The 26,283-nt window shown below is 39.1% G+C and overlaps 6 protein-coding genes and 2 pseudogenes across 6 annotated transcripts; 7 read left to right on the top strand and 1 right to left on the bottom strand.

Annotated features, from left to right (window-relative positions):
• Positions 1-7,700: 7,700 nt before the first annotated feature.
• LOC104745466 (basic endochitinase B) lies at positions 7,701-9,222 on the top strand. Its single transcript, XM_010466715.3, has 2 exons — positions 7,701-8,259; positions 8,488-9,222. The coding sequence occupies exons 1-2, from the start codon at positions 7,848-7,850 to the stop codon at positions 9,033-9,035; spliced, it is 960 nt and encodes a 319-aa protein (XP_010465017.2). The 5' UTR covers positions 7,701-7,847; the 3' UTR covers positions 9,036-9,222.
• Positions 9,223-9,470: 248 nt separating this feature from the next.
• LOC147926288 (uncharacterized) lies at positions 9,471-12,221 on the top strand (annotated as a pseudogene).
• A 445-nt stretch (positions 12,222-12,666) lies between these two features.
• On the top strand, positions 12,667-14,310 carry LOC104745464 (cysteine proteinase inhibitor 6). Its single transcript, XM_010466713.2, has 4 exons — positions 12,667-13,068; positions 13,318-13,528; positions 13,622-13,767; positions 14,043-14,310. Exons 1-4 carry the CDS (start codon positions 12,871-12,873, stop codon positions 14,178-14,180), a joined length of 693 nt encoding a protein of 230 aa, XP_010465015.1. The 5' UTR covers positions 12,667-12,870; the 3' UTR covers positions 14,181-14,310.
• On the bottom strand, positions 14,286-16,798 carry LOC104745465 (uncharacterized). Its single transcript, XM_087489706.1, has 6 exons — positions 16,319-16,798; positions 15,816-15,888; positions 15,623-15,716; positions 15,165-15,299; positions 15,015-15,072; positions 14,286-14,925 (listed from the first exon to the last, which is right to left on the bottom strand). Exons 1-6 carry the CDS (start codon positions 16,349-16,351, stop codon positions 14,443-14,445), a joined length of 876 nt encoding a protein of 291 aa, XP_087345832.1. The 5' UTR covers positions 16,352-16,798; the 3' UTR covers positions 14,286-14,442.
• Positions 16,799-17,463: 665 nt separating this feature from the next.
• Positions 17,464-18,370, top strand: LOC104745463 (uncharacterized). Its single transcript, XM_010466711.3, has one exon. The coding sequence runs from the start codon at positions 17,634-17,636 to the stop codon at positions 18,288-18,290; it is 657 nt and encodes a 218-aa protein (XP_010465013.1). The 5' UTR covers positions 17,464-17,633; the 3' UTR covers positions 18,291-18,370.
• A 614-nt stretch (positions 18,371-18,984) lies between these two features.
• Positions 18,985-19,882, top strand: LOC104745462 (uncharacterized). The gene has a single exon (XM_010466710.3). It carries the CDS (start codon positions 19,055-19,057, stop codon positions 19,754-19,756), a length of 702 nt encoding a protein of 233 aa, XP_010465012.1. The 5' UTR covers positions 18,985-19,054; the 3' UTR covers positions 19,757-19,882.
• A 3,451-nt stretch (positions 19,883-23,333) lies between these two features.
• Positions 23,334-24,338, top strand: LOC104745461 (uncharacterized; annotated as a pseudogene).
• A 1,040-nt stretch (positions 24,339-25,378) lies between these two features.
• On the top strand, positions 25,379-26,210 carry LOC104748155 (uncharacterized). The gene has a single exon (XM_010469838.2). The coding sequence runs from the start codon at positions 25,379-25,381 to the stop codon at positions 26,114-26,116; it is 738 nt and encodes a 245-aa protein (XP_010468140.1). The 3' UTR covers positions 26,117-26,210.
• The last annotated feature ends 73 nt before the right edge of the window (positions 26,211-26,283 follow it).

Raw genomic sequence — 26,283 nt, 5'->3', positions numbered from 1 at the left:
CACGAGTGAGTTTTATAAGAGCGCATGGTCTGTTATTGGTAATGACTTCACGGTGGCGGTACAATCTTTTTTTCAAAAAGGTTTCTTGCCAAAGGGTGCAAATACCACTATTCTTGCTTTGATTCCTAAAACCGATACTGCTAGAGTTATGAAGGAGTACATGCCAATATCCTGTTGTAATATCATCTACAAAGTGATTTCAAAAATCCTTGCTAATCGTCTCAAAGGCCTACTCCCTGAGCTTATTTCTCCTAATCAATCAGCATTGTACAGGATAGGTTACTCATGGAGAATGTTCTCCTCGCATTAGAACTGGTAAAAGACTACCACAAAGAAGACGTTTCCCCTCATTGTGCCATGAAGATAGATATATCTAAGGCTTTTGACTCTGTTCAGTAGTCTTTCCTGCTTAATACGCTATACGCCTTACACTTCCCTGAACAATTCATTCATTGGATTCGGTTATGCATTTCCACAGCTACATTCTCGGTGCAGATCAACGGTGAGCTAGCAGGTTTCTTTGGTAGTGCCTGTGGACTGCGATAAGGCTGCTCTCTCGCCATATCTGTTTGTCATCTGCATGAATGTTCTATTACATTTGATAAATAAAGCAGCTGCAGAGAATAGGTTTGGCTATCACCCTAGATGTCACAACCTATTCCTCACGCATCTGTGCTTTGCGGATGATCTTATGGTTTTCGCAGAGGGCACTACACGATCAATTGAAGGTGTGATCAAAAATTTTGATGAGTTTGCAACAATCTCGGGTCTGAAGATTAGTCTCGAGAAGTCGACCCTCTATATGGCTGGGATATCTCAATCTACACAAGAGGCGATCCAATCAAATTTCCCGTTTGAAGTTGGCACATTACCAGTCTGTTACCTTGGTCTTCCACTCTTAACCAAATCTATGACCAGTCATGACTACGCACCGCTGCTTGCAAAAATTCGACATCGAATCGGTACTTGGAACAAGTAGATTCTTGTCCTATGGGGGACGACTACAGCTTATCGAGTCGGTTCTTATGAGCATTACAAATTTTTGGTCCTCTGTGTTTCGTTTACCTGGTAAATGCATGAAAGAGATCGAGAAGCTTTGTTATGCTTTCCTCTGGAGTGGTCCAGACCTTAAAACTCATAAGGCAAAGGTCACTTGGCAAGATATTTGCTTCCCGCATTGCGAGGGTGGGTTAGGTTTACGGTCTTTAAAAGTGACAAACATCGTTTGTGGACTTAAGCTCATTTGGAGGTTACTGTCTAAAGATTCATTGTGGGGAAAGTGGATCCACACCTACCTCATTCGTCAAAGTTCTTTCTGGGATATCGGTGACACGCCTACTCAGGGATCCTGGATGTGGCGTAAGTTGCTCAAACTCAGAGGTTTGGCAAAGGACTTTCACCGCAAGGACATACGAAATGGTGAGTCAACATCCTTCTGGTATGATCGATGGTCTTCGTTGGGAACGTTACATGATCTGTTAGGCGACAGGGGTTATATCGACTATGGAATCCCTAAACATACGATTGTGGCAACTATAATGTCAAACTATAGAACACGCACGACGCAGGGATGAAGTGTTAACCCATGTTGAAGCAGAAATTACAATTGTTAGAGCAAAGCGGAAACCGGATACAGAGGATTTGCATCTTTGGAAGGGAAGAACAGGATTCAAGCCTCGATTCTCGACCCGAGATACTTGGCAACAGATACGTATTGAGAAACCAAAATGTCCTTGGGCACGGGGTGTTTGGTTCCTCCAGGCTACCCCAAAGTATGCTTTTATAACTTGGCTTGGTATGCTGAACAGACTCTCGACAGGTGACTGTATGTTGAAGTGGAACAGGAATGCTGATTCTTTATGCTCTCTCTGCAAATCTTCACTGGAAACAAGGAATCATCTCTTCTTCCAGTGTCACTACTCACATCAAATTTGGTGCAAACTCACAAATGGTTTCCTTGGCACCTACTCTACATTGGACTGGGACACAATTCAGATGCTCATCACTGATACTACACTTGGTAAGCACACCCTATTGTTTCTGCGATACATGTTTCAGACAACGGTATATTTACTATGGCGAAAGCGCAAGAACCGCAGGCATGGTGAAGTCCCGACCTCTGCATCTCGACTTGGACATTGGATTGATAAGACCATTAGGAATAAGCTGTTCCTCCTTTTTGAACTCCGATAACCACCGTTTGAAGACATCCTCGCACTCTAATTTTCCACCAGAACGTAAAGCTGTCGTTTTGTTTTTAACACTACTAGAGTAAAATATGATACACTTGCGGGAAAGAACATGTTTTCTTTATGAATAAAATTTTACATTTATTAAAAAAGAAAAAAGGACCAATATTGCTTGTAAATATTCGTTTCACATCAAAGTAGATATTATTATTTAGCTAGTTGTCCCTGTCAGCACGTTTTATGTATGTTTAACTTTAACTATTCTTGGCAGTTCCTTACATTGCCAAAGGGACCACTTTCTTGCAACTCTCGAGTCTTATCTTTAGATAAATCAAGCTCCTATATACACATTTAAGTATATATCCATGCACAGTCAAATTTTTTAGTTGAAAGCTCTCGATTAATGTATTTCCACTCGAGACCTCCCAAACTTCCACGACTTGATGTTTTTCAATTCCCTTGCTAATTATTTGAGATGTATCTTATAGAAATTATATATCGTGATTAAGTACTAAGTTTTGTTGATATTCTAGAAACTAAGAACAGAGTTCACACAATCTCAAAGAACACCTTTATTAATCTTTAGGAAAAATAACTCAAAAAAACCTAAAGCTCTCTCTTCTCTCAATCTCTGTTAATAGGAAGTCACATCTTGACAACTCTATTTATAAGGAACCCTCAACTCACAATTTCTAATCTCTCTAGGAATATATTTCCTTAACTCTCATAACTTCCTAAACTCTTATTTCCAAATCTCTTTTAAACTTGCTTGTGCTTCAAGCTTATCTCAACATTCTCCTCCTTAAGCTTGAAGCTCATCTTCTCTATGTCTTGAACTCCAATGAACTCCCTCATCTCCTTGAACTTCATTTTTCCCAATGTCTTAGTAAGAATATCTGCCTTTTGTTCAGTTCCTGGTACATGCTCAACTTCAACTAGTCCACTCTCCACACATTCTCTAATAAAATGGAACCGCCTCTGAATGTGTTTGCTTCTACCATGAAAGACAGAGTTCTTTGTGAGAGCTATTGCAGACTTATTGTCAATACGAATAATAGCTTTCGCAGCTTCGACTCCTGTAATCTCACTGAGCAGATCTTGCAACCAGATCCCCTGTTTGGTTGCTTCAGTTCCAGCCATAAATTCGGCTTCGCATGATGACATAGCCACTACATCTTGTTTTTGTGAACACCAGGAGATAGGACCATCACCTAGATAGAATATATGGCCTGTCGTACTCCTACCATCATCTGGATCAATGCTAAGACTACTGTCGCTGTAACCAACTAGCCTTGGTACTCTAGAACTTCTTTCAAAGGTCAAACCGAGAGATGTTGTACCTTTGAGATATCTCAAACATTGTTTCAACACTACACCGTGTGACACTCTTGGACTATGCATATATCTGCTCAACACTCCTACACAGTAGGACAAGTCAGGTCTAGTGTGAAGTAAATACCTAAGACAACCGATTTTCTTTCTGAAATCTGTAGCATCTATCGCCTTTTCATCCTCGGCTTTTGACAACATGACACCAAACTCCATTGGTATATACTCAGGGTTGCAATCCACCATTCTCGTTTCTTCTAGTATTTTTTGAGCATACCTCCTTTGACTAAGAACAATTCCACTCTCATGTTGAATAACCTCAATTCCAAGATAATAAGTCAGCAGACCAAGATCACTCATTTCAAATTTAGCAGCCATCTCCTCCTTAAATTTGTAAATGATTGACTTGTCTGTTCCTGTGACAAAGAGATCATCAACATAAACTGCAATCACCAAGGTGGAGTCTCGCTCTATCTTCCGATACACGGTTGGCTCCTTTGAACACTTTTTAAACTGTAGCTCCTCAAGAATCTGGTTCAGTTTGTTGTTCCAAGCTCTTGGAGCTTGTCGCAGACCATAAAGAGCTTTATTCAACTTATACACCTTGTCTTCACACCCTTTGATTTCAAAACCTTCAGGTTGAGTGACATAAACCTTCTCTTGGAGTTCTCCGTGAAGAAAAGCTGTTTTAACATCCAGATGATGTATCTCCCACCCATTTGTTGCTGCAAGATTGATGAGAAGTCTTATAGTTTCAATTCTTGCAACAGGAGCAAAAACTTCCTCGAAGTCGATGCCATATTGTTGTACATAACCCTTAGCAACAAGCCGAGCCTTGTACTTGTTGATGCTGCCATCAGAGTTTCTTTTCAATTTGAATACCCATTTGAGTCCAATTGGCTTTATTCCGAGGGGTAAGTCAACCAAGTCCCAAGTATGCAGTTTTTCGATCGACCTAATCTCATCATTGCAGGCATTGAGCCATTTCTCCGATCCTCTAGCTTCAAAGAAACTCCTTGGTTCATTATTAAGACAGAGTAGAAGTGTTTCTCCTTCTTCTTCGGCGAGTAGAACATAGTCTCTGAGATGTTTAGGTGGATTGCTCTGTCTCAAACTTCTTCTTAGCACCTGTTGATTTGTCTCTGTATCAACTCTGTTTTCTGCAGGTTCGAGTTCCGTTATTACTGGTGTGTGACCATTGTTCTCAGTGTGTTCTCTCGCATCTTCAGTATCGCCATTAGTCTTTCACCAGTCTCCTGATCATTTCTCACAGCCTCTTGCTCCGATGATATACCATGATTCCCGAACTCACCTAGTGAAATATTGAAGCTTCCATTACCATCTAGCTCTGCATCGTTTTGCTTCCAGTTCCAACCTTTACTTTCATCGAAAATCACATCCCTACTCACGACAACTTTTCTCGTCTGTGGATCATAGAGTCTATATGCTTTCGAGCCTGGTTCTATCCCCAGATGAACTAACATCCTTGATCGATCATCTAATTTTTCAGCAAATGTTGATCAACTTTTGCATAACTGATGCAGCCAAAGATTCGTAGATGATCAATGCGAGGTTTCTGTTTCTTAAAAACTTCATATGGGGTCTTGTCTGATAAGGCTCTTGTAGCTATCCTGTTTAGCAGGTAAGTGGAATGTCTCACAGCTTCTCCCCATAGATAATTTGGAACTCTCATATGTTTCAGTATACTTCTTGTCATCTCCATCATTGTTCTGTTTCTTCGTTCTACAACACCATTCTGTTGAGGTGTATATGGAGCAGTAAGGTGTCTCTGGATCCCAGCATTCTCACAATACTCATTGAACTCTTGTGAGACAAACTCACCTCCTCTATCTGTTCTAAACGTCTTGATCCGAGTTCCTGTTTCTGTCTCAACATGGTTCCTGAAAGCTTTAAATTTCTCAAATGCAGAGCTCTTTTCTTTCATCAATGTGATCCACATATAACGTGAGTGATCATCAATAAGAACAAAAATGAAACGATTTCCAGCTGCTGTACTCGGCGTGATAGGTCCACAAAGGTCTCCGTGGATCAGTTCTAGAGCAGAAGCTGCTCTATAAGTAGTAGCTTGTGGAAACGTTTGTCTTGTTTGTTTTCCAAGAAGACAAGACCTACAGATCTCCTTTTCAAACACTAAGTGTGGAAGTCCTTGGACAAGCTCTCTCTGCTTCATGGATTTGATAGTTTCGAAGTTTATGTGTCCAAATCGAGCATGCCATCGGCTGGACTCACTTGCAGATACCAGGTTCAAGGACGCATTGTCATAAAAATCCATACGAATCTTGTAGAGCCTGTTCCGTGACCTTGGAGCTTTAGCAAGCAACTTCCCTTGAGCATCTCTCATTGTTAAAAATCCTCCCCTTAACCGAATATCACATCCTGCTTCAGTTGCTTGTCCCAAACTAATAATGTTGCTTTTCAAATCGGGAATGTAATAAACATCTGTCATTACACGTAACTCTCCATTCATATCAACAAGAGAAATCGATCCTTTTCCTTTTATATCAACTCGAGAATCATCCCCAAACCTCACTTTCCCTGTAACAGACTCATCCATCTTCTCAAAAAATCTTTTATCTCCGGTCATATGGTTACTGGCCCCGTTGTCTAGGTACCAGATATTGTCTTCTCTCATGTTGGTCTCAAACTTACTTGGAATACAACGCTTCTCATTCAGGAAGACGACTTCATGCATCATGAGTTCATCGGCCTCTTGTGTGTTCGCAGTATCGAGAACTTGAGCTTCTTGGAGCTTTAGTAAGCGGTCAGGACAATCATATGCAAAGTGACCTTGTTTGTCGCATCGGAAACAGGTGATGCGAGATGCATCTCTTTGTCCATAACCACGTCCTCTTCCTCGTCCTCTCGAAAAACGACCCCTCGACCTCTGTTTCGATAGTCGTTTGTATAGTCTCGATTATTATGAGCCTCCTTATGCGTGTCCATATTCGCATATATCAATTTGGATTGATCCTCATGTGATTCGACTGCATCGACAGAGATCCTTTCTTCATAGGCTTTGAGCCTCCCAATAATATCTCCAAACATGGTAGTGTTTAGATTCAGCACTTGTTCTAATGAAGCAACTATGTGAATAAATTTCTTGTGTGGGAGACAGTTAAGAAATTTCTTGACCATCTTGGATTCTTCAATAGTCACACCGAGTGCTGCAGATTTTGAGGCTATCTCCGACATCTTGCCTGCAAACTCATCTATTTTCTCTGTATCCTTCATCTGCAGTCGCTCAAAATCAGCCATAAGTGTTTGCAACCGAGCTTCTTTCACACGTTCAGCTCCTACATGTCTTGACTTGATAGCATCCCATATGCTTTTCGCTGTGTCGAGATCTCCAATCTGCAGAACGAGAGCCTCGGGAATAGACTGAAACAGAAGAGCCATAGCCATATAGTTTTTGTCTTTGTCAGCTGTCTCTGTTTCAGGTTCAATGGCCTCCCAGACTTTGTGAACCTTCAACGCAATCTTCATCTTTAAAGCCCACACCGTATAGTTTGTTGAGTTGAGCATGGGACATTGTATGGATGAAGGTCCGGCTCCTTCTTGTGGCTTGGAGGCAACGATCGCACCTTCTGACATCGCTCCCTAGGATATCGTAACGCTCTGATACCAAATCTAGAAACTAAGAACAGAGTTCACACAATCTCAAAGAACACCTTTATTAATCTTTAGGAAAAATAACTCAAAAAAACCTAAAGCTCTCTCTTCTCTCAATCTCTGTTAATAGGAAGTCACATCTTGACAACTCTATTTATAAGGAACCCTCAACTCACAATTCCTAATCTCTCTAGGAATATATTTCCTTAACTCTCATAACTTCCTAAACTCTTATTTCCAAATCTCTTTTAAACTTGCTTGTGCTTCAAGCTTATCTCAACAGATATTACGCAAAACAAATTCCACGACCTGATGTTTTGCCAATTGCCTTGCTAATCTCGATCGTTTCCCCCCTTCCTTCTGAAATGCATACCATTCACACCTATCAGATAAAATTGTTGTATGCCTACAAAACATGCACGTACTTAATTATATAAATAACATATATTTTCTGTCCGAACAGATGGTCAACATCTACATGATTACAATGGTGGGTGGGGGAATAATTATCTTAAAACAAAACAACAAACCTAGTAACATTGTTTGGTCCCCATAGCAAATACTCCACACAGATATTATCTAGCAATGGAAAAATTATAAAATTATGCGATTTAACACTCATACGTTGCATCTTGTAAACTACTATATATACACCCCTTGTATGCCTACAAAATTGAAAACCATAAAACTAAGAGCAAAATGAAAACTTATCTTTTGATCTTCCTCATCTTCTCACTTCTCTTGTCATTTTCCTTAGCCAAACAATGTGGTAAGGACGTCGACGGAGCGCTCTGCCCCAACGATTTGTGCTGCAGCCACTACGGATATTGCGGTACCACCGAAGATTACTGTAAGCAGCCTGGCTGCCAAAGCAATTGCTGGCCTCCTGGACCCAGCAGCGGCGATCTATCGGACATCATTACAAAATCTCTGTTCGAAGATATGCTTTCGCATAGGAACCATTTTCTATGCCCTGCTAGAGGTTTCTACACTTACGACGCCTTTATCACTGCTGCAAAGTCCTTCCCTGAATTTGGCACCACCGGTGACACTGACGCAAGGAAGAAGGAGATCGCCGCCTTCTTCGGGCAGACTTCCCAAGAAACCACAGGTAATAATTAATCACCAATATCAGCTTTCGATTGTTTGAAACGCAGTTTATACGTTTAAGTTTGCATGAAATTTTTTATTTATTTATTAAATGTCTTAAAAGAAACCATGTAAACTCAAACGTACGTATGACTATATTAATTTTAGAGTTGTGACAATATATTATAAATAAAAAATTTGTTGCCAAACATAATATATTGATAAAATGGACGGTTATACGTGTACGTAGGTAGAGCACCGGACGGACCATATTCATGGGGATACTGTTACAAGGAACAAGTGAATCCTAATTCAGACTACTGTGACGCGAAACAGAATGTCACGTGGCCATGCGCACCTGGCGAAAGCTACTATGGAAGAGGACCGATGCAGCTGTTGGGGAACGCCAATTACGGTCCATGCGGGAAAGACATAGGAGTTGACTTACTCAACAACCCAAACATCGTGGTTAATGACACAGTGATCGCTTTCAAAACCGCGATTTGGTTCTGGATGACTGCTCAGCCTCCCAAACCGTCGTGCCACGCCGTGATCACCGGTCAGTGGAACCCTTCTAGAGCCGACTATGAGGCGAATAGATCTCCGGGTTACGGAGTGATTACAAATATTATTAACGGCGGAAATGAGTGTGGAATTGGCAGAAACCCGATCGCCAAGGATCGTATCCAGTATTATGAGAGGTACTGTGACATGTTGAGGGTTGATCCTGGACAAAACCTCGATTGCTACAACCAACAGCCCTTTGTTAAGGAGGTCACCCTCGATGCTGCTTTTTAAGGAGGAGAGAGGATCATTATGAAGCTTTTGTATCCAAACAGTAAGCGAATATCAAACTAAATAAAGACTCTTCTATATAAAGTTAGCCATGTATCCAAGGGAATATCAAACCAAATAAGTCTCTTTTATATAAAGTTAGCTTTGTATACAAGAAGAAATATCAATCTAAATAAAACTCTTTTATATACTTGCTTTGTTTTTAGATTCAAAAGACCTTTTCGACGTCTGAAAATATTTGGTAGATCATTTTAGAGCATCTTTATTAATGATACTTAATGAGCGTTTTAATCATTTTTTATAATTAATTTATTATTAATTTAAATGTGAGTGTCTTACAAAAAGAATATTAATGTTAAACGGAAGACAAAAAAAAAATGAGGTTTACATTATTATTATTATTTTTTAAAGACATCCATCTTTTAAAAAAATTTACCAATGGAAGTGGTCTTAGGACCAATTGGTATACTTTTTAATTTGTGTAACTTAACCGATAGAGGCCGAATCACAGACGAGCATCCAACCAAAACGTAAACTTGAATTTCCCTACAGTAGTTCTGAAAATATTTTCACACAAGTAATTTAAATATATACTTTTGAAATACATTTTTGTATCATCCTCTCTTATCTTTGTATCCAAATAAGTCTCAACTAAATTCTCTACAATCTTTACAGCCAAACACAATCATTTCTTTATTTGATAATATTAATTTTCTCAAATCTATCTACCTAATTTAAAGCAATATGTTATATTAAATTAGAATTCTCCTTTCACTTTTATTTAATCTTATATTTAATTATTTGAATTACTATTTAATACATAAAGTTAATTAAATTTTAGATTTTTTCAGCATGTGATATAATTTGAATTTTTATAAACAGATATATATTTAAAAATTGTTTTGGAATTTTTGTAACCAAACAAGTATTTCCAGATATATATTATTTGACATTTGAGTTATTTAATATATAATGAATATTTACAATTAAAAGTTAAAATAACAGGCAATAAAATTATATTGTGCGAATGATTTGGATCAATATGAATATAAATTTAATTATCATTAATTTGGTGTTATACAGATAATTTATCATTTCATTATTTTGCTAACATTATGAATATTAGACTATTAGATATATTAAATTGAGTAATTTATGATAATATAGAGAACAAATTATTTTGCGGTAAACTGTGGGTTAAATCTTATAATTAACAGTCAACTACAATTATATAATCTTATACTAAACAAAAATAACACATAAATATAACTTAAATTTTGGATCTATTTGTTATAATTATTTGAATTAATTTATTCAGAATGCACAGAGTTATTGATTTATAAAACAAACAAAAAAATAAAAGAAATGGAGCTGTAGTGTACCAGGGGATAAATCCTAGATTAATTTAAATTAGAACTACAATTAATTGATAGACAAGAACCCTAAAATAAGTAAATGAACGTTCTAAGAAAATAATTTTTTTTTAGTATTATCGATTTTCTATCAAACTGTTTCTACGATTGCATATCATATCAAAACAAAAGTTTTAACTCAATCACATATTTAAAACTCATCCTATATATGGTGTCTGCACAACACAGACGACATCTAATCTAAGATAGATACCATTATTTAGCTGTTTTTTTAATCGGTTATCAGCACGTTTTAGGTATGTTTCAGCATTTTTGGCAGTTCCTCGGAAAATCGGTAATTTCATATCCCAGCTAAGGGGGTATGTTGAATTCCTACCCCAGCTTTAACATAGAGCAAATTCATACATTAAGTTCAATAAAATTCAAATTCACTACTCTAACTCGTAAAACCGTGTTAAAACATACACAAGCCGTAACGGTGTTAAGAAACCGTTAACGGCTGCTTACGTGGAAGCGACGTAAGAAACAACGTCGTTTTGAGAAATAAAAGAAAGAGCTTCTTTTGGCTAAAACGACGTCGTTTCTGTCTTCTTCTTCCCCTTTTCTTCTTTCCCGGTGATGCTGAGTTTTGGCTTCCGACAAAGTTTCTCACTGACAACGATTTTCTCGTTGAGAAAGAGAACAACGCTGGTGGACTCGATGACTCCTTCTCTTACGAGCCGCATTTTGGATTTGGGGCTTTTTCGCTCTGCCTTTAAGCTTAATAACACATGGTCTATGGAGAAGGAAGGTGACGATGAGAAGTTAAGCCGGATTGACTCGGCAGATAGTTCAGTCATCTCTGCAAAATTATTTCTCCAGTGGATTTTGCGGTGATCACTCTTTTCCCGCCGGTAACAACACCAAGGTAGTTCGATGTCTACCTTAAACCGTTCTCAATCATCTTTCTATTTTCATACGGTTTTTATTTGGGGGTTTTTAAAAGTTATTTACTTTTTGATGGTTCTTTAGGCGTTGGGTATAAAAAGTGTGCCTCTGTGTGTCACCAGAACCAACTGCTGTTTCCGGATTCAGAGATTGAACCAGAATTATAATTCCCGAGTTTCTTCATGGGATCTGTACTGTGCCGCGACGGAGGAAGTAGCCACGATGAGTATCATCGACGAACACTACCATAATAGTGGCAGAGGACTTCTTGCTCCTCCCACAAAACTTTCCTCCTCTGCCTCTGCCACCGTCGTTAAAAACAACCCTAGCAACGACACCGGTTACTACAGCCACCGTCAATCTCTCCCATACCATCATAAGCTACAAGCTATCCAAGTAATCAATCACTATCGACAATCCTCTAAAGATTTGATTTTTCTGAATCTTTTGTTGTGTGTGTGAGAGATAGTGCAAATTGGTTTGTTTTTTCGTTTGTCTTCTTGTGCAGTTTCAGCAGCTAAAGCAGAAAAGGGGAAGAAGAAACGCCAGTTGGAAAAGAAGAAAAGGAAAAGAAGAAGATAGAAACAACGTCGTTTTAGTCAAAATAAGCTCTTTTTTTGTTTCTCAAAATGACGTCGTTTCTTATGAGGCCTCCACGTAAGCAGCCGTTAACGGTTTCTTAACACCGTTACGGCTTGTGTATGTTTTAACACGGTTTTACGAGTTAAGGTAGTGAATTTGAATTTTATTGAACTTAATGTATGAATTTGCTCAGTGTTAAATCTGGAATAGGAATTCAACATACCCTCTTAGCTGGGGTATGAAATTACCAATTTTTCCGCAGTTCCTCACATTTCCAAAGGGGAGCAATTTCTTGCAACTCTCGTGACTTATATCTTTCGATAAATCAAGCTCATATATATGATACACATTCAGTTTAAATATGTGAATACAATCTTGCGACAAAGAAAAAAAAAAAAAAAAAAATCTACGCACGTTAATGTTGTTGTGATTTTGTTACCTGTGGGCCTTTAAATGGGCTCTGGTAGATGAGATTGCATAGACAAAAGTATATGTATATACTTTTGATTACAATTTACAAGTAAAGATGTTTGACAATTTCTGTGCGACTCTGCCGACACGTTTCGTATAACGTGCCAGTGTGCCGCTATCTCCACCATCATTTTCGAGTGTAAAAGCTAGGCGGTATGGGTTTCTCTCTTAAATTTTGGGTGGCTTAACCACCGATTGAGGCCGAATTAAACCAATCTAAAACCCAAATTGATACTCTTTTCTTACTACATATGCATCCAATCAAATAAGTAGTAAAACATGTTTTCATTAAATTGAACTAAAAAATTAAAACAGTGTACCAACTAAACCAGCATCAAACCAATTTGAAAACATTTTTATCCGGTACACGGCGAATTAACTGTAAGTGGATAAATTCCAAGCGTTCACGAATTGACATGTCGACGACTGAGAAACGAAAAATATCTAAAAATACAGCACCGGCCCCCTAAATAAAGTTGCGAATAATGAGAAGCCGTTTCTTACTCTTCTTCATCGTTGTCTCTCTCCCCTTGTTCATATCCTCTCTGATCGCCAGTGATTTAGGCTTTTGTAACGACGACATGGCTTTACTCGGCGGCGTTCGCGATGTCCCTTCCAATCAGAACAGTGGTGAGGTCGAGAGCCTCGCTCGTTTCGCTGTCGATGAGCATAACAAGAAAGAGGTTCCATCTCTCTCTCTCTCTCTCTCTCTCATCATCTTTCGATTTTCACATCTGTTTTATGCTGTTATAGTCTTGATCCAGAGCACGATTAGAGTAATTTTGTCCCGAGTTTTTTTCTCTTGATCTCTCGATTTCAGTTACCTGTGATTGTTTGTTTGATTGAATTGATTTTTTGGGTGATGGGATGCGTTTATGTTGTGCGATAGATTGATTTTGTTGTGGATGATCTTATTTTTTTGACCGTCGTAGAATGCACTGCTTGAGTTTGCGAGAGTGGTGAAGGCGAAAGAACAAGTTGTTGCCGGAACACTGCATCACCTGACTCTGGAGATCCTCGAGGCAGGTGAGAAGAAGCTTTACGAAGCTAAAGTGTGGGTGAAGCCGTGGTTGAACTTCAAGGAGTTACAGGAGTTCAAGCCTGCCAGTAACATTACTCCCTCTGATCTTGGCTGCAAGAAAGGTATGAATATGACTTGTTACTACTGGTAGGAAAGGCAGAGATTATTGTGCTTGAGAAAGATTTTGATCATGAAATTTGGGTATTGTGGATCAGATGAACATGGATCGGGATCAAGGGAAGTTCCAGGAGATGATCCTGAAGTGCAGCACGTTGCTGAGCATGCTGTCAAGACCATCCAGCAGAGGTCTAACTCCTTGTTCCCCTACGAACTTCAGGAGGTTATGCATGCTAACGCTGAGGTATGCCTTTCTTTCACTCATCGTCACCCTTAATTCCACAAGTTTTACTCAGTGGTTTTCAATACGGAACTTGTTAGTGTTTGACAATGTTTTGCTAGAATTCATCTTATATATTTTGTAAAGAGACGAAATAAGTGTAAGTGAGATCAAATTGGCATTTAGAAGTAGCAAAGATTCTAAGCAACACAGTGGTTCTCCTTGGATATGATACTAGAGCCTGAGTCGTTGTGATTGCCAGATTAATGAATTCATTATTACAAAATACGGGACTGCAGGTAACTGGCGAGGCTGCAAAGTTCAACTTGCTTTTGAAGTTGAAGAGGGGAGACAAAGAGGAAAAGTTCAAGGTGGAAGTTCACAAGAACCATGAAGGTGCTCTTCATCTCAACCACATGGAGCAACACCATGACTAGTCCCTCTACTCTGTTTATGTACTTCTGAGTGTTGTGAACTTAACTCTGTAAGATATTTAAAATTCTGATGATGTAAACCATAAAACCTTAAATAACATATCAGGATAATAAAATTAAGAAGTTTCATAAAGCGCATACAATCTTTGGTTCATACAATAAAATGGAAGCAAGGAAGAAGATTTTGACGACAGAAGGAAGGAAGCATTTTCTAAACAAACCGCTAAACGCTGCTACTCTATATATCCTATGGTACTGCCATGCCTTAGCCTTCTTCGTCATAATCTTCTTCATCCTCGTCTATCCTCTTACCCAGACTGGCAAGCTGTGCTGGATCCAATTTGCCAATATCCATCATAGGCCATCCCGAATATTCCTCTGGGGCTGTGGCTACGCTGCTTGTTGTGCCTGTGGCTGGTGCCAGTCTGGTCTCATTTAGGTCAAGAGATTCAGAGTTGAGATCAAAGTCGATGCCTTCTTTTGGACTTTGAAGGTGTTGCTTGGTGTCTTCGTTAGATGCTGCTGAGCCATCAACGTCTTTCTTCTCATTCTCTTGTGGTGATGACTCTGATAGATGCATCTTAATACTGTCTTCTGGAGGTGGCTGTCCCACTATGGCGGTTTCTAGTTCCATGTCGCGGTTGAGACCCTCTCTTTCGGCTGCTCTTGCAGCTCGTCCACCACGACCTCTTCCCCGCCCTCTTCCTCTACCACCCCTGCCACTGGGCTTAGCATTCCCCATCTCTTGCTGCAGTGATTAACACCATACCAATATATTCAATGAATCTAAGGAAATGAATGATGAAGCATGGTATCCCAAGAAGAACATGAGCTTACCGTTTTGCTTTTCTTATATTCTTCGTCGCTGTCATTCACTTCGTCGCTGATGGGCTTCCTGTATTGATAAACCATCTCACATCAGCTTAGCACAGACTATCAATAAGTAACTGGAACATATGGAACCTAAAAAATCAAAGAAGATCCAACCTTCTCTTGGAGATGCTGCGATCATCCATGGTAACATCACCATGGCCTTGCCCTTGCGAATGACCATAGTCAGGCACCTTACTCACAACTTCCCTCAGAAAATCAAACACGTTATATCTTTCCACACAATGTTTTCTGTAAACAGCAAAACACTTTGATAAACGTGGATGCAATAGTAATATCACAAAAACTGTATGAAGAGAGCAAAAATGAACTTTATACCAAATTCGTGGTATAAAGTTCTGTAACATCAAACAAACATCCTCTCAATGTTGGACGCAGCCAAAATAGGGCCTATGAGTTGGAAGCTCTTCCGCTTAACAATATCATATTAACTCTTAAACCACACAGTATGTGAAAGCTCTAGAATTTAACAATGCATTCAACTAAACCCTTCAATGTTCTTTAGTTAAGGAAGACAAGCAAAAATAAAAGGTTAAGCAATCTGTTTAGCTTACAGGTGCAATGAGCTGACGGTCTTGGCTCCTCTTTCAAGGGTAATCTCATATGTACGATCACAAAGGTCTTGCAAGAACAATTCCAAAGATTTCGCTGTAATAACAGAACATGAAGTTTAGCCAAAAGGGTTATAAATTTCCAACAAACAATTGCTTTGAAAATGAAGTAAACAACAATAGCAAGATGACTCACAGACTAAAACAGGCACTGCCAAAGCTATCTTGCCAACATCTTCATCAGCTTGCATAATCTTTTTAATACGGGCCTGAATATATAGCAAATAGTAAAAATCAGACAACACTAAGCGCGCTCTGTATAATCATCAATCATATTAGATAAACAAAAATACAATAGGAACCAAAATGGAGAGTCAGAATCTGTTAATGAGACTATAAAGCATATTTGATATTTCAGCCTGAGCTCAAACACGATAAAACATCATCAACAATATCTTAACTTATGAAATCATCAGAGGTTACAACAGGAAAAATATTCCATAGCGGATCTTGACAACACATATCACTAAAGCTGTATAACAAACCAAAAAAAAAAAAAAAAAACAGGGCGAAACTGACTGCTAGGTCATTTGCTAAAGACCAATTCGCCAGAAATGAGATAGTAAATGTTCTAATTCGTATTCAATAGATCAAGCAATATACGACAAATTGGAATTTGATTCGAGAAGAAAAACTTACAGCTGGGAAGCGAGTATCGAGCTTCTTCCTCATGGTATTGAAATCCCAATCCAGAGACCGTCGAAAATGAGGAAAACGCAAAAAAAACCACCAAAAGAAAAGAAAAAAAGTAAAACCGACCCTTGAGATAAAAAAAAACTGAGGGCGAATCTTATATATATATACAAACAAAGGTTATAAGATCGGAAAGTAGTTCTTCATCTACGCTCACTACCAGATCCGGCGACGGCGGTTTCTTTGTTCCAATCTCCGTGCGATGGAAATATATAAATATTAAATATAATTTTTTTGGGTCAAATGAAAAAAAAAAGAACAGAAAAAAAAAAAAAAAAATGGTCGACGACACGACCATGGTTATTTAATTAAGTTATGATTTACTTAAAAATTATACACGGTGGATCATAAAATACTTGTAAGACTGACTAATCAGATTGTTCGAACAAATCTAACCATACACGTGGCTATTTATCATTTGATTGTAGACGTCTTCCCGTGACAGGCTTAATTCTTTTAGAACTTCTTTGTCCACCAATTCTTTTATTTTGTGTGTGTATTTATTGGATCTTTTTTCTTGAGGATAATGCATCCTTGTAAACTTTGTTGGTACATATGCTCATATACTTTTTTAAGACTTATTTGTCTTTGTATCGATTTTAGATAATAATAACATAACTTATAAATACCCAAACGGTCTAGTTTTATAAATAAAATGAAACTAACTTTCTATATGATGGTAAATCCAATTGGCGTATATTATCCAAACCAAATTATGTGAGATTAAGTACTGTTTAAAAATATGATCTAATCCCCTTTAATTGCGGAATAAACACAAATACGAGGAATATGCTTGGTTTTTTTTGTTTGGAAATTGGAACTAAAACATTTCTCAATTTATCTCTTTTTTTTTTACTTCAAAACAATAATATGAAATTCATTTATCTAATCTACCTAGTAATTTTAACACATACTCATCTTAAATGTACATAAACAAAATTTAAAAAATACGTAAAAGGATTGGTATTTATTTTCGACATCTACATCAAATCTTTTTTGGATAAAACCAAAATCAAAACTCAGAGCCATAATGAATATTTTTGCGTACATCTAATGATAATGCCTGACAATGTGACAATACATGCATCTCAACCCTCAACCGTCCGATTTTTAACTACACACTTGCCTACGAATATCAACGGTGATTATAGCAAGAAACAAAAAAAAGTACCCTATAACATGAAATTGAAACCGCTTCTCTCTCTCTCTCTGACTCACTCTAAAAGCAGAGAAAGGTAGACGACGAAGAAAGAAAAGATCAATGGCTCCAACGATCAAAACCATCGGAAGTTTCCGTACTCACCAGAAACACTTCATCGATTTCTTTGGAGACGACTTGATCGTAACCGTTACGCCGACTGCAACCGTAATCCGCCGCTGGATTCGCAGCGTCCGCTCCTACAACCGTAACCACTCGGCGCATCCTCTCGTCGTCGGAGTCGGTGTTCAGTGGACACCGAACAGTTCCGATCCAGATCCTCCACCGGAAACTCTCCAGTTATGCGTCGGTAGTCGCTGTCTCATCATCCAACTAGATTACAACTACGGTCTCCCCAAAGTCCTCCGCACTTTCCTCGCCGATCCAAAAACGACGTTCGTCGGCGTTTGGAACGGTCAAGACCAGAAGAAGCTCGCGAGCTGTAGGCATGGGTTGGAGATCGGAAAGCTTCTTGACATAAGGATGTACGTGAACGATTCGAGAGGGTTTAGTATGCGGTTTTGTTCGTTTGAACAGATCGTGAAGGAGCGTTTGGGTCGGGGAGGAGTGAGGTTAGATCCAGCGATTTGTATGAGTGATTGGGGTGTTTATATCCTCAGCCATGATCAGGTACTTCAGGCGTCGATTGAGTCGTGTGTTTGCTTTAAGCTCGCTGTTGAGGAACGTCTCTGGGAACTTAAAAGTATCAAAGGAATGTAATGTTGCCTAATCATCTTGTGATTTGAATAAGTTTGTTCTTCCCTCTTTTTAGTATTAATCAAACGTGTTTGTGTTGTGTTGATGACTTTGTTTGATTACAAAGTGTGCCTCGTGAAAATGTTATAATGACTATTTGACTGGAAAAATAGTACATTGTATTAGAAGCATTATTGCATTAACATTATTAAAAAAAAAAACTATAATACGTGTTGATGAATTAAATCATCAATTTTGTTTAATGTGATATGGGACAAAGAACAGAACGTACCAAAAAGAGCTTATCAAATACGTCAATGGTTTAATCCAGTTAAAAAAATGTTTTGTGATTTTTTAACTGGATTAAACAACACAAACCAGAACAAGGATATAAGCGGAGTTGAGTTATTGAATCATAAGCTTGATTTAGGATGATACTAATGTTAATCAATAATAACACTACATTGATTCGAAATTATCCTCCCTGATTCAAATTTCGAAACACTTTTAAAAATTCTAATCAGTAATTATTTAAGGTTGCGTTGGGATTAGCTGAAGGCGGTCACAAAGGTGTGAAACGCTAGCTATGCCTACATGCATCTCAACCGTCCAACCTAAGCGTCATCTACTTTCTCAAAGATCAACGGTGATAACATCATCTTAGTACTACACTGAGCAAACCAGTACTACTGTTTAAGTAAACCCTCCGCGGCCACCACAGAGAGTAACAGAAAGCAAAAAAGCATTTTCATTAATATAATCTCTCTCTCCCCTTCAAAGAAAGATCAATGGCTCCGATGATCAGAAGAACCATCAGAAATTACGCTACTCAGGAAAAGTACTCTGTCGATTTCTTCGGAGAAGAGCTGATTGTCACCGTAACGAAGGATCGCTCCGTCATCGGCCAATGGATCCACGAAGTACTCTCCAAAAACCGCTTCTCCTCCTCTCACCCTCTCATCGTTGGACTCGGCGTTCAGTGGACACCAGCTTGTTATCACCGCTCCGGTTTCCGAAAACCGGTTCGTTATCGCCTCGGTTCCCGACCACCGGTTTTTTACCCTCCGGCGGATACTCTCCAGCTATGCGTTGGTAATAGATGCATCATCATCCAGCTGTCTCACTATCACCGCGTCCCGCTGGTCCTCCGTCGTTTCCTTAAGGATACAGATTTAAGGTTCTACGGTGTTTGGAACAGTCAAGATGCGAAACGGCTATGGGCATCTAAACATAAGTTGAAGACTGCGGAGCTTTTGGATTTGAAGAAGTTGGTTGTAGATTCGAGTGGAAGGAAGAGTCTGAAGTGTAGTAAGTTTGAGGAGATTGTTGAGGAAGGTTTGGGTTACGCAGGAGTAGGGGAATATCGTCGGGAAAGCATGAGCGACTGGAGCGTTTGGAAACTTAGCGACGATCAGATTATTCAGGCGGCGGTAGATGCTTATTGCGCTTTCAAGCTTGGTGTTCTAGTTGGAACATATCCTTCTGAGTAAACGTCTTCAATAATGTTGCAAATCTTTGAATCTTTCGTTTGGTTTAGTTGTGTGAGTGAAAAGAAACTGTCTTCCACTCGTAAAAAATTTACAGTTCTTGTTTTTTTTTTAAGACGGTCGTTCATAGATTTGGCTTGCATGATTACTTAGGGAAGAAAAAACAAATTCCTATGATTACAAAATTGGTCAGATAAATGTTGAGGGTGTTGATTAATTTTTTTTGGCAGCTACGCTTTGATGAATTTAATTGTTTAGTCCAAGAAAGAACCGTACCATTAACAAAAGCACCAATCTTGTGAATTTAATTAAGAGTTAATTAAAAAAAAGGCATTTGTCTTAGATATGTATTCGGATTTAGGCACTTTCGCCTCTGCTTACCAAAACAGGCACTCTCTTATTTTCTGAGGACCGTTTTACCCCTCTTCCACTGACGTCATTCTGATTCGCCTTACGACAAACGTAAGACCGATATTTTTTATTTGTTTTAATATTTTAATTCAGGATTGACTATTCTAATCGCCTGGTTCTCCCAAGGGAAGCACGAACCCTCATCAGTGGATCTGATATTTCATGCTCGATCTATTACTCGTTTACTTTACTCGTTTCCATGGTCAATACAAGAAGTAGAAGAGGTCTTCAAGGTTGTACTCCATCTGGTATCGCATCTCAGAAGCACATCCTAACTCGAGGACACGTTTCCTCAGTTTCAAATTCTTCAGAGGGAGATGGTAATCGTAGATTGGGAGAAGAAATCCGTACTCGAAGGGAAATCTGTCCTCCGCCGTCAAAGTCGGTTCATAGGTTCGAAAATCAGAGACTTACTGGAACTGTATCTCGAAGGAAGATGTCAATCGAAGGTTATATTCTGTTTAATCCTGTAATTCATGACTGTCGTTTGTCATGAGTATTCATCGATCTTTGTTGCAAGTTCAATTTTGTCACTGCGCTTTTAATTGGTTTCCATTTGGGTTTAGTGATCCCCCTTGGCTTTAGGGTATAGTTTTTTACCCTCACTCCATCGTTAGACGGCGTTTCCATTTGGGTTTAGTGATCTGCCTTGGCTTTAGGGTATAGTTTTTTACCCTCACTCCATCCTTAGACGGCGTTTCCATTTGGGTTTAGTGATCCCCCTTGGCTTTAGGGTATAGTTTTTTACCCTCACTCCATCCTTAGATTTGTTTCCCTTGGGTTTACTCATCTGTCTTGGCTTTAGAGTATAGTTTTGAACCCTCACTTCATCGTTATTATGACTGAAATTGTACTAAACTTTTACAGATACGTCAAGTAGTGAAGGCTCTCTTCCTCCGGTTGCAGGTACATAATTCGATGTTATGTATGGTTCTCTCTGTGTAATGAAGAATTTAGTTCTGTTAGACCGAGAACGGTGTTCTTGTCTCATGACTGAAATGATGGTTTGCGTCAGTCTGAAAGGTGGAGGCAACAACCTCTAAACTGCCTACAGAAGGCGTTTCCTCGTCAAGGTGAATAATTCCTTCACCACTTCCATTTTCGTTCTCGAGTGGGCTAAGTGGTTCTGCGCGACACCCAATGTCGAATGTAGCGAAGAGATTCATAGGTTTCGTTGTCGCTCTGACTTTGAAGAAAGTTTTCAGGCCGCTGTCAGTTGTAATGGACACCGGAGGAGTCCTCCCAGCAGAAAAGATTGACATTTCGGTGGGTGAGCAGTATGTAATTCGACGTAAGACTCCTTCAACATCTTTCTGAAATTCCTTCTGAATCCGGGTTTTAAAGGTGTTGAACCTCATCTCCTCCGAAACCATAATGCATTGGGCTGGACAGGTGGTTTCTACAACGAACTTCCACCCTCCATCAGCAGAATAGTCCCAGTCCCCAACTAAAACGAGGATAGGAGTCTCCATTACCTGCAAAGAAGACAAAGCGATAATTTTTTTTACATTTGACTCATCATAGGTAACCCCGCATAGACATGTCACTATACGATATTCATATGTCGTAGACCATAATAACAAAATCTTGTTCACCAATCCTACCCCCTTCTTTACAGCTCTACGAACAAATGAAAATTCACAGCTAATACAACAAACGACGGATAGAACCTCTGTATATGTTCCCTACTCTGCTAATATGATTCACAAATTCCTATTCTTACTACCTATGCTTCTCAGTTTCGAATATACATATATGAGATAATAAAAGCAACAAGGTTTATGAAAGTTACCTCCTCGTCGAAATCGATCATCTACTTTCTTGCTCTCTCTACGATCTGTAACTCTCTCTGTAATTTGATAATTATGACGCCTGGGTTTCTCTCTTTTGTTTGCAGTTTCACGAAACTCCATTATTTATGTTAATCCACAAACCCTAGTACACTAAACTACTGTTCGTTGCTTATTTTTTGTCCACACGATTAACATCAAAAATTGTGTCGAACAGTGCAAAGCCTTCCTCGCCTCCACATATTATGTTCATTATTCTTAATTTCCTTATTAATCACCATGACGTCACCACCCCACTTGCCCAATGAAGCTTCACATTCCCGCTCATTTTCCTAAGGGCAAATTCGTCAGTTTATTGAAGGTTTCAGTCAACAGTTAAAGTTAACTGTTCAAAGTGCCTATTTCCGAAGGTCCGGCCCAAATAATGCCTACATTGGCAATAATCTCTTTAATTAACATCGACCAACCTAGACATGGTTACAACCATCCATACATGTTTTCGGAACTTAAAAGTATCAAAGGAATGTAATGTTGCCTAATCATCTTGTGATTTGAATAAGTTTGTTCTTCTCTCTTTTTAGTATTTGTGTGGTCTTTGTTTGATTACAATTGCGAAGCGTGCCTCGTGAAAATGTTATATGACTATTTGACTAGGAAAATTAAAAGTTCATCGTATTAGAAGCGTTATTGCATTAGCATTATAAAAAAAAAAAAAAAACTATAATACGTGTTGATTAATTTGGCTTGGCAAATAGTACGTTCTGATGAATTAAATCATCAATTTTGTTTAATTTTGATATGGGATTACAGAACGTACCAAAAAGAGCATATCAAATACGTCATGATGCAATGCTGTGTTACATTTTGAATTTTTCTGTTCTTTTGTTTGTATTTTGAACCAACATCCATATAGTAAATGTTTTCTGAATTTGTTTAGACTGGATTAAACCACAGGCGAACCAGATATATATAGTTGAGTTGAGATTTTGAATCACAAGCTTGATTTGGGATGATATTAATGTTAATCAATATTAAACGATCTGGGATGATATTAACAACATTAACTACCTTGATCCGAAATTATCCTCTCTGATTCAAATTTCGAAACACTTTTTAAAAATTCTAATCAGTAATTATTCAAGGTTGCGGTGGGATTAGCTGAAGGCGTCACAAGGTGTGAAACGCTAGCTTACTAGGTAGCCATGCCTACATGCATCTCAACCGTCCAAATTTTAACATCATCTACTTTCTCAAAGATCAACGGTGATAACATCATACAGTATTAGGTACGACACTACCAGCAATGAGCAACCAGTAGTACTACTGTTTCTGTTTAAGTACTCCCCCTCCGCGACGATCACAAAGAGTAGAGAGCAAGCATAATCTCTCTCTCCCCTTCAAAGAAAGCAAAAGCCAAAAAATCAATGGCTCCGATGATCAGAACCATCGGAAAATTACGCTACTCAGGAAAAGTACTCTGTTGATTTCTTCGGAGAGGAGTTGATTGTCACCGTAACGACGGATCCCTCCGTCATCGGCCAGTGGATCCACGACGTACTCTCCAACAGCCGCTTCTCCTCTCATACTTTCGTTGTTGGACTCGGCGTTCAGTGGACACCAGCTTGTTATTACTCCCGTTCTCCACCGGCTAGTGATCGCTCCGACTCTTCACCGGTTCGTTATCTCTCCGATTCCCCACCGGTTAGCTATCCCTCCGACTCTTCACCGGTTAGTTATCAATCCGATTCTTCACCGGTTCGTTACCGCTCCTATTCCCCACCGGTTCGTTACCGCTCCGCTTCCCCACCGGCTTTTTATCCACCGGCGGATACTCTCCAGCTATGCGTTGGTAATCGATGCATCATCATCCAGCTGTCTCACTGTCACCGCGTCCCGCTGGTCCTCCGTCGCTTCCTAACGGATACTGATTACAGGTTCTACGGTATTTGGAACAGTCAAGATGCGAAAAGGCTAGAGCGATCTGATCACCAGTTGGATACTGCGGAGCTTTTGGATTTGAGGAAGTTGGTTGTAGATTCGAGAGGAAGAAAGAGCCTGAAGCGTCGTAAGTTTGAGGTGATTGTTGAGGAAGGTTTGGGTTACCAAGGAGTGGGGCAATATCGTGGGGAAAGCATGAGCAACTGGAGCGTTAGGGACCTTAGCTACGATCAGATTATTCAGGCGTCTGTAGATGTTTATTGCTGTTTCAAGCTTGGTGTTCTAGTTGGAACATATCCTTTTGAGTAAACAACGTCTACAATGTTGGCATGTTGCAAATCTTTTTTTGAATCTTTCGTTTGTTTAGTTGTGTGTGTGAAAAGAAACTATCTTCCACTCGTAAAAAAGTTCCAGTACTTGTTATTTTTAAGAAGGTCGTTCATGGATTTGGCTTGCATGATTTAATTAGGTGACAAAAACAAAATTTCTTTGATTACAAAATTGGTGAGATAAATACGAGCGTGTTGATTAATTTGTTGGCAGCTAGCTAAGCTTTGATAAAATTTAATTGTTTAATCCAAGAAAGAACCGTACAAGTAACAAAAGCACAATACCAATCTTGTAAATTTAACATCGACCAACCTAGACATGGTTACAACTTACAGCCATACACATGCTTTCGGAATTTCTTTAACAGGATTTAACGTCAAGGATATGACTAAGTTGAGTTTTTGAATCCTAAGCTTGATTTAGGAGGATACTAATTTTAACAATCATAACATTTTAATTACTATCTTGATTTGAAATTGTTCCTTTTTATTCAAATTTTGAGATCTTTATAAAACCATTATCCAAATAATTAAGTATCTAGGATTGCGATAAGCTGAACGGTCACATACACTGTTCACGACGTCACACACAAGCCTGGCCTGACGATGTGAAAAAGCTAGCCCTGGCTACATGCATCTGAACCGTCCAATTATAATTGCATCCATGTGTACAAAGATCAACGGTAGTGATAATAACAGGATTCCATAATATCATCATCCTGAGTACGACAGAATCAATTTTTGTTTTTGTTTCCGATTTTTTGAACTGGATTTAACCACGAACCAGATCAAGGATATGGGTTAATTAGTTGAGTTTTTGGATCATAAGCCTGATTTAGGATGATACTAATTTTAATCAACTACTACAGTAGAACATTAAGTAACTTGATATGAAATTAGTCTCCTTAATTCAGACAGAATTTATAAAATCTTTTATTTTTTACTTTTTAAAATAATGTATATATTCTTGAATTAAAATAAGTAATATTCTAGGGTTGGGTAGCCCTGGCTACATGATGCATCTCCACCGTCCAAATTTTTTAATTGCATCTATTTTCACTAAGATCAACGGTGATAATAACATTGAGTACGAGAGAGCAGAATCGTTTTTATTCATAAATTAGAATCTCTCTTTGAAGAAAGTTAATGCAAAAGCAATGGCTCCGAGCATCAGAACAATCCGAAGTTACGCTACTCAGGAAAAGTTCTCAGTCGATTTCTTCGGAGACGAGATCATCGTGACCGTGACGCCGGATCCCTCCGTCATCGGCCAATGGATCCACGACGTCCTCTTCAGCAGCCGCCGCTCCTCTCACCCTCTCCTTGTTGGACTCGGTGTTTACTGGACACCAAATCGTTCTCGCTCCGATCCACAACCGGTTCAATATCGCTCCGATTCACAACCGGTTCGTTATCGTTCCCGTTCTCCTCCACCGGTTCGTCATCGCTCCCCTGAACCTGAGGCGGATACTCTCCAGCTATGCGTTGGTAATCGATGTATCATCATCCAGCTCTCTCGCTGTCACCGCGTTCCCAACGTCCTCCGTCGTTTTCTCGAGGATGGAGATAACACGTTCGTCGGTGTTTGGAATAGTCAAGATGCGAAGAAGCTAGAGGAATCTAGACATCAGTTGGAGGTTGTGAGGCTTTTGGATTTGAGAGTGCACATTGTAGATTCGACGGGAAGCAGGACCCTGAGTAATTGTTCGTTTGAGGAGATTGTTGAGGAAAATTTGGGTCACCGAGGAGTGAGGCTAGAAAGGGCGATCAGCATGAGCAACTGGAGCGTTGAGTACCTTAGCGACGACCAGATTCTTCAGGCGACGATTGATGCTTATTGCAGTTTCAAGCTTGGTGTTCTTGACCATCTCTGGGAAAAACAAAACTACTATTAGGCAATAGTAATTACTATTTCAATTTCAAAGTTTGAATCTTAATTTCTTTTGTTTAGTTCTGAGTGAGAAAAACAAAAAAAGCGTCGTCTACTCGTTAAAAATTTTCTAGGTTTGTTTAAGTCGTTCATTAATTAATTTCGTTGTTACATTTGAATTGTCTTGTTCCA

Source organism: Camelina sativa, chromosome 15 (genome assembly GCF_030686135.1).
Source record: "Camelina sativa cultivar CO46 ecotype springtype chromosome 15, ASM3068613v1".
Lineage (NCBI taxonomy): Eukaryota > Viridiplantae > Streptophyta > Magnoliopsida > Brassicales > Brassicaceae > Camelina > Camelina sativa.
The sequence above is the reverse complement of the archived record's forward strand: the minus strand, read 5'-3'. Positions and strand labels throughout refer to the sequence as shown.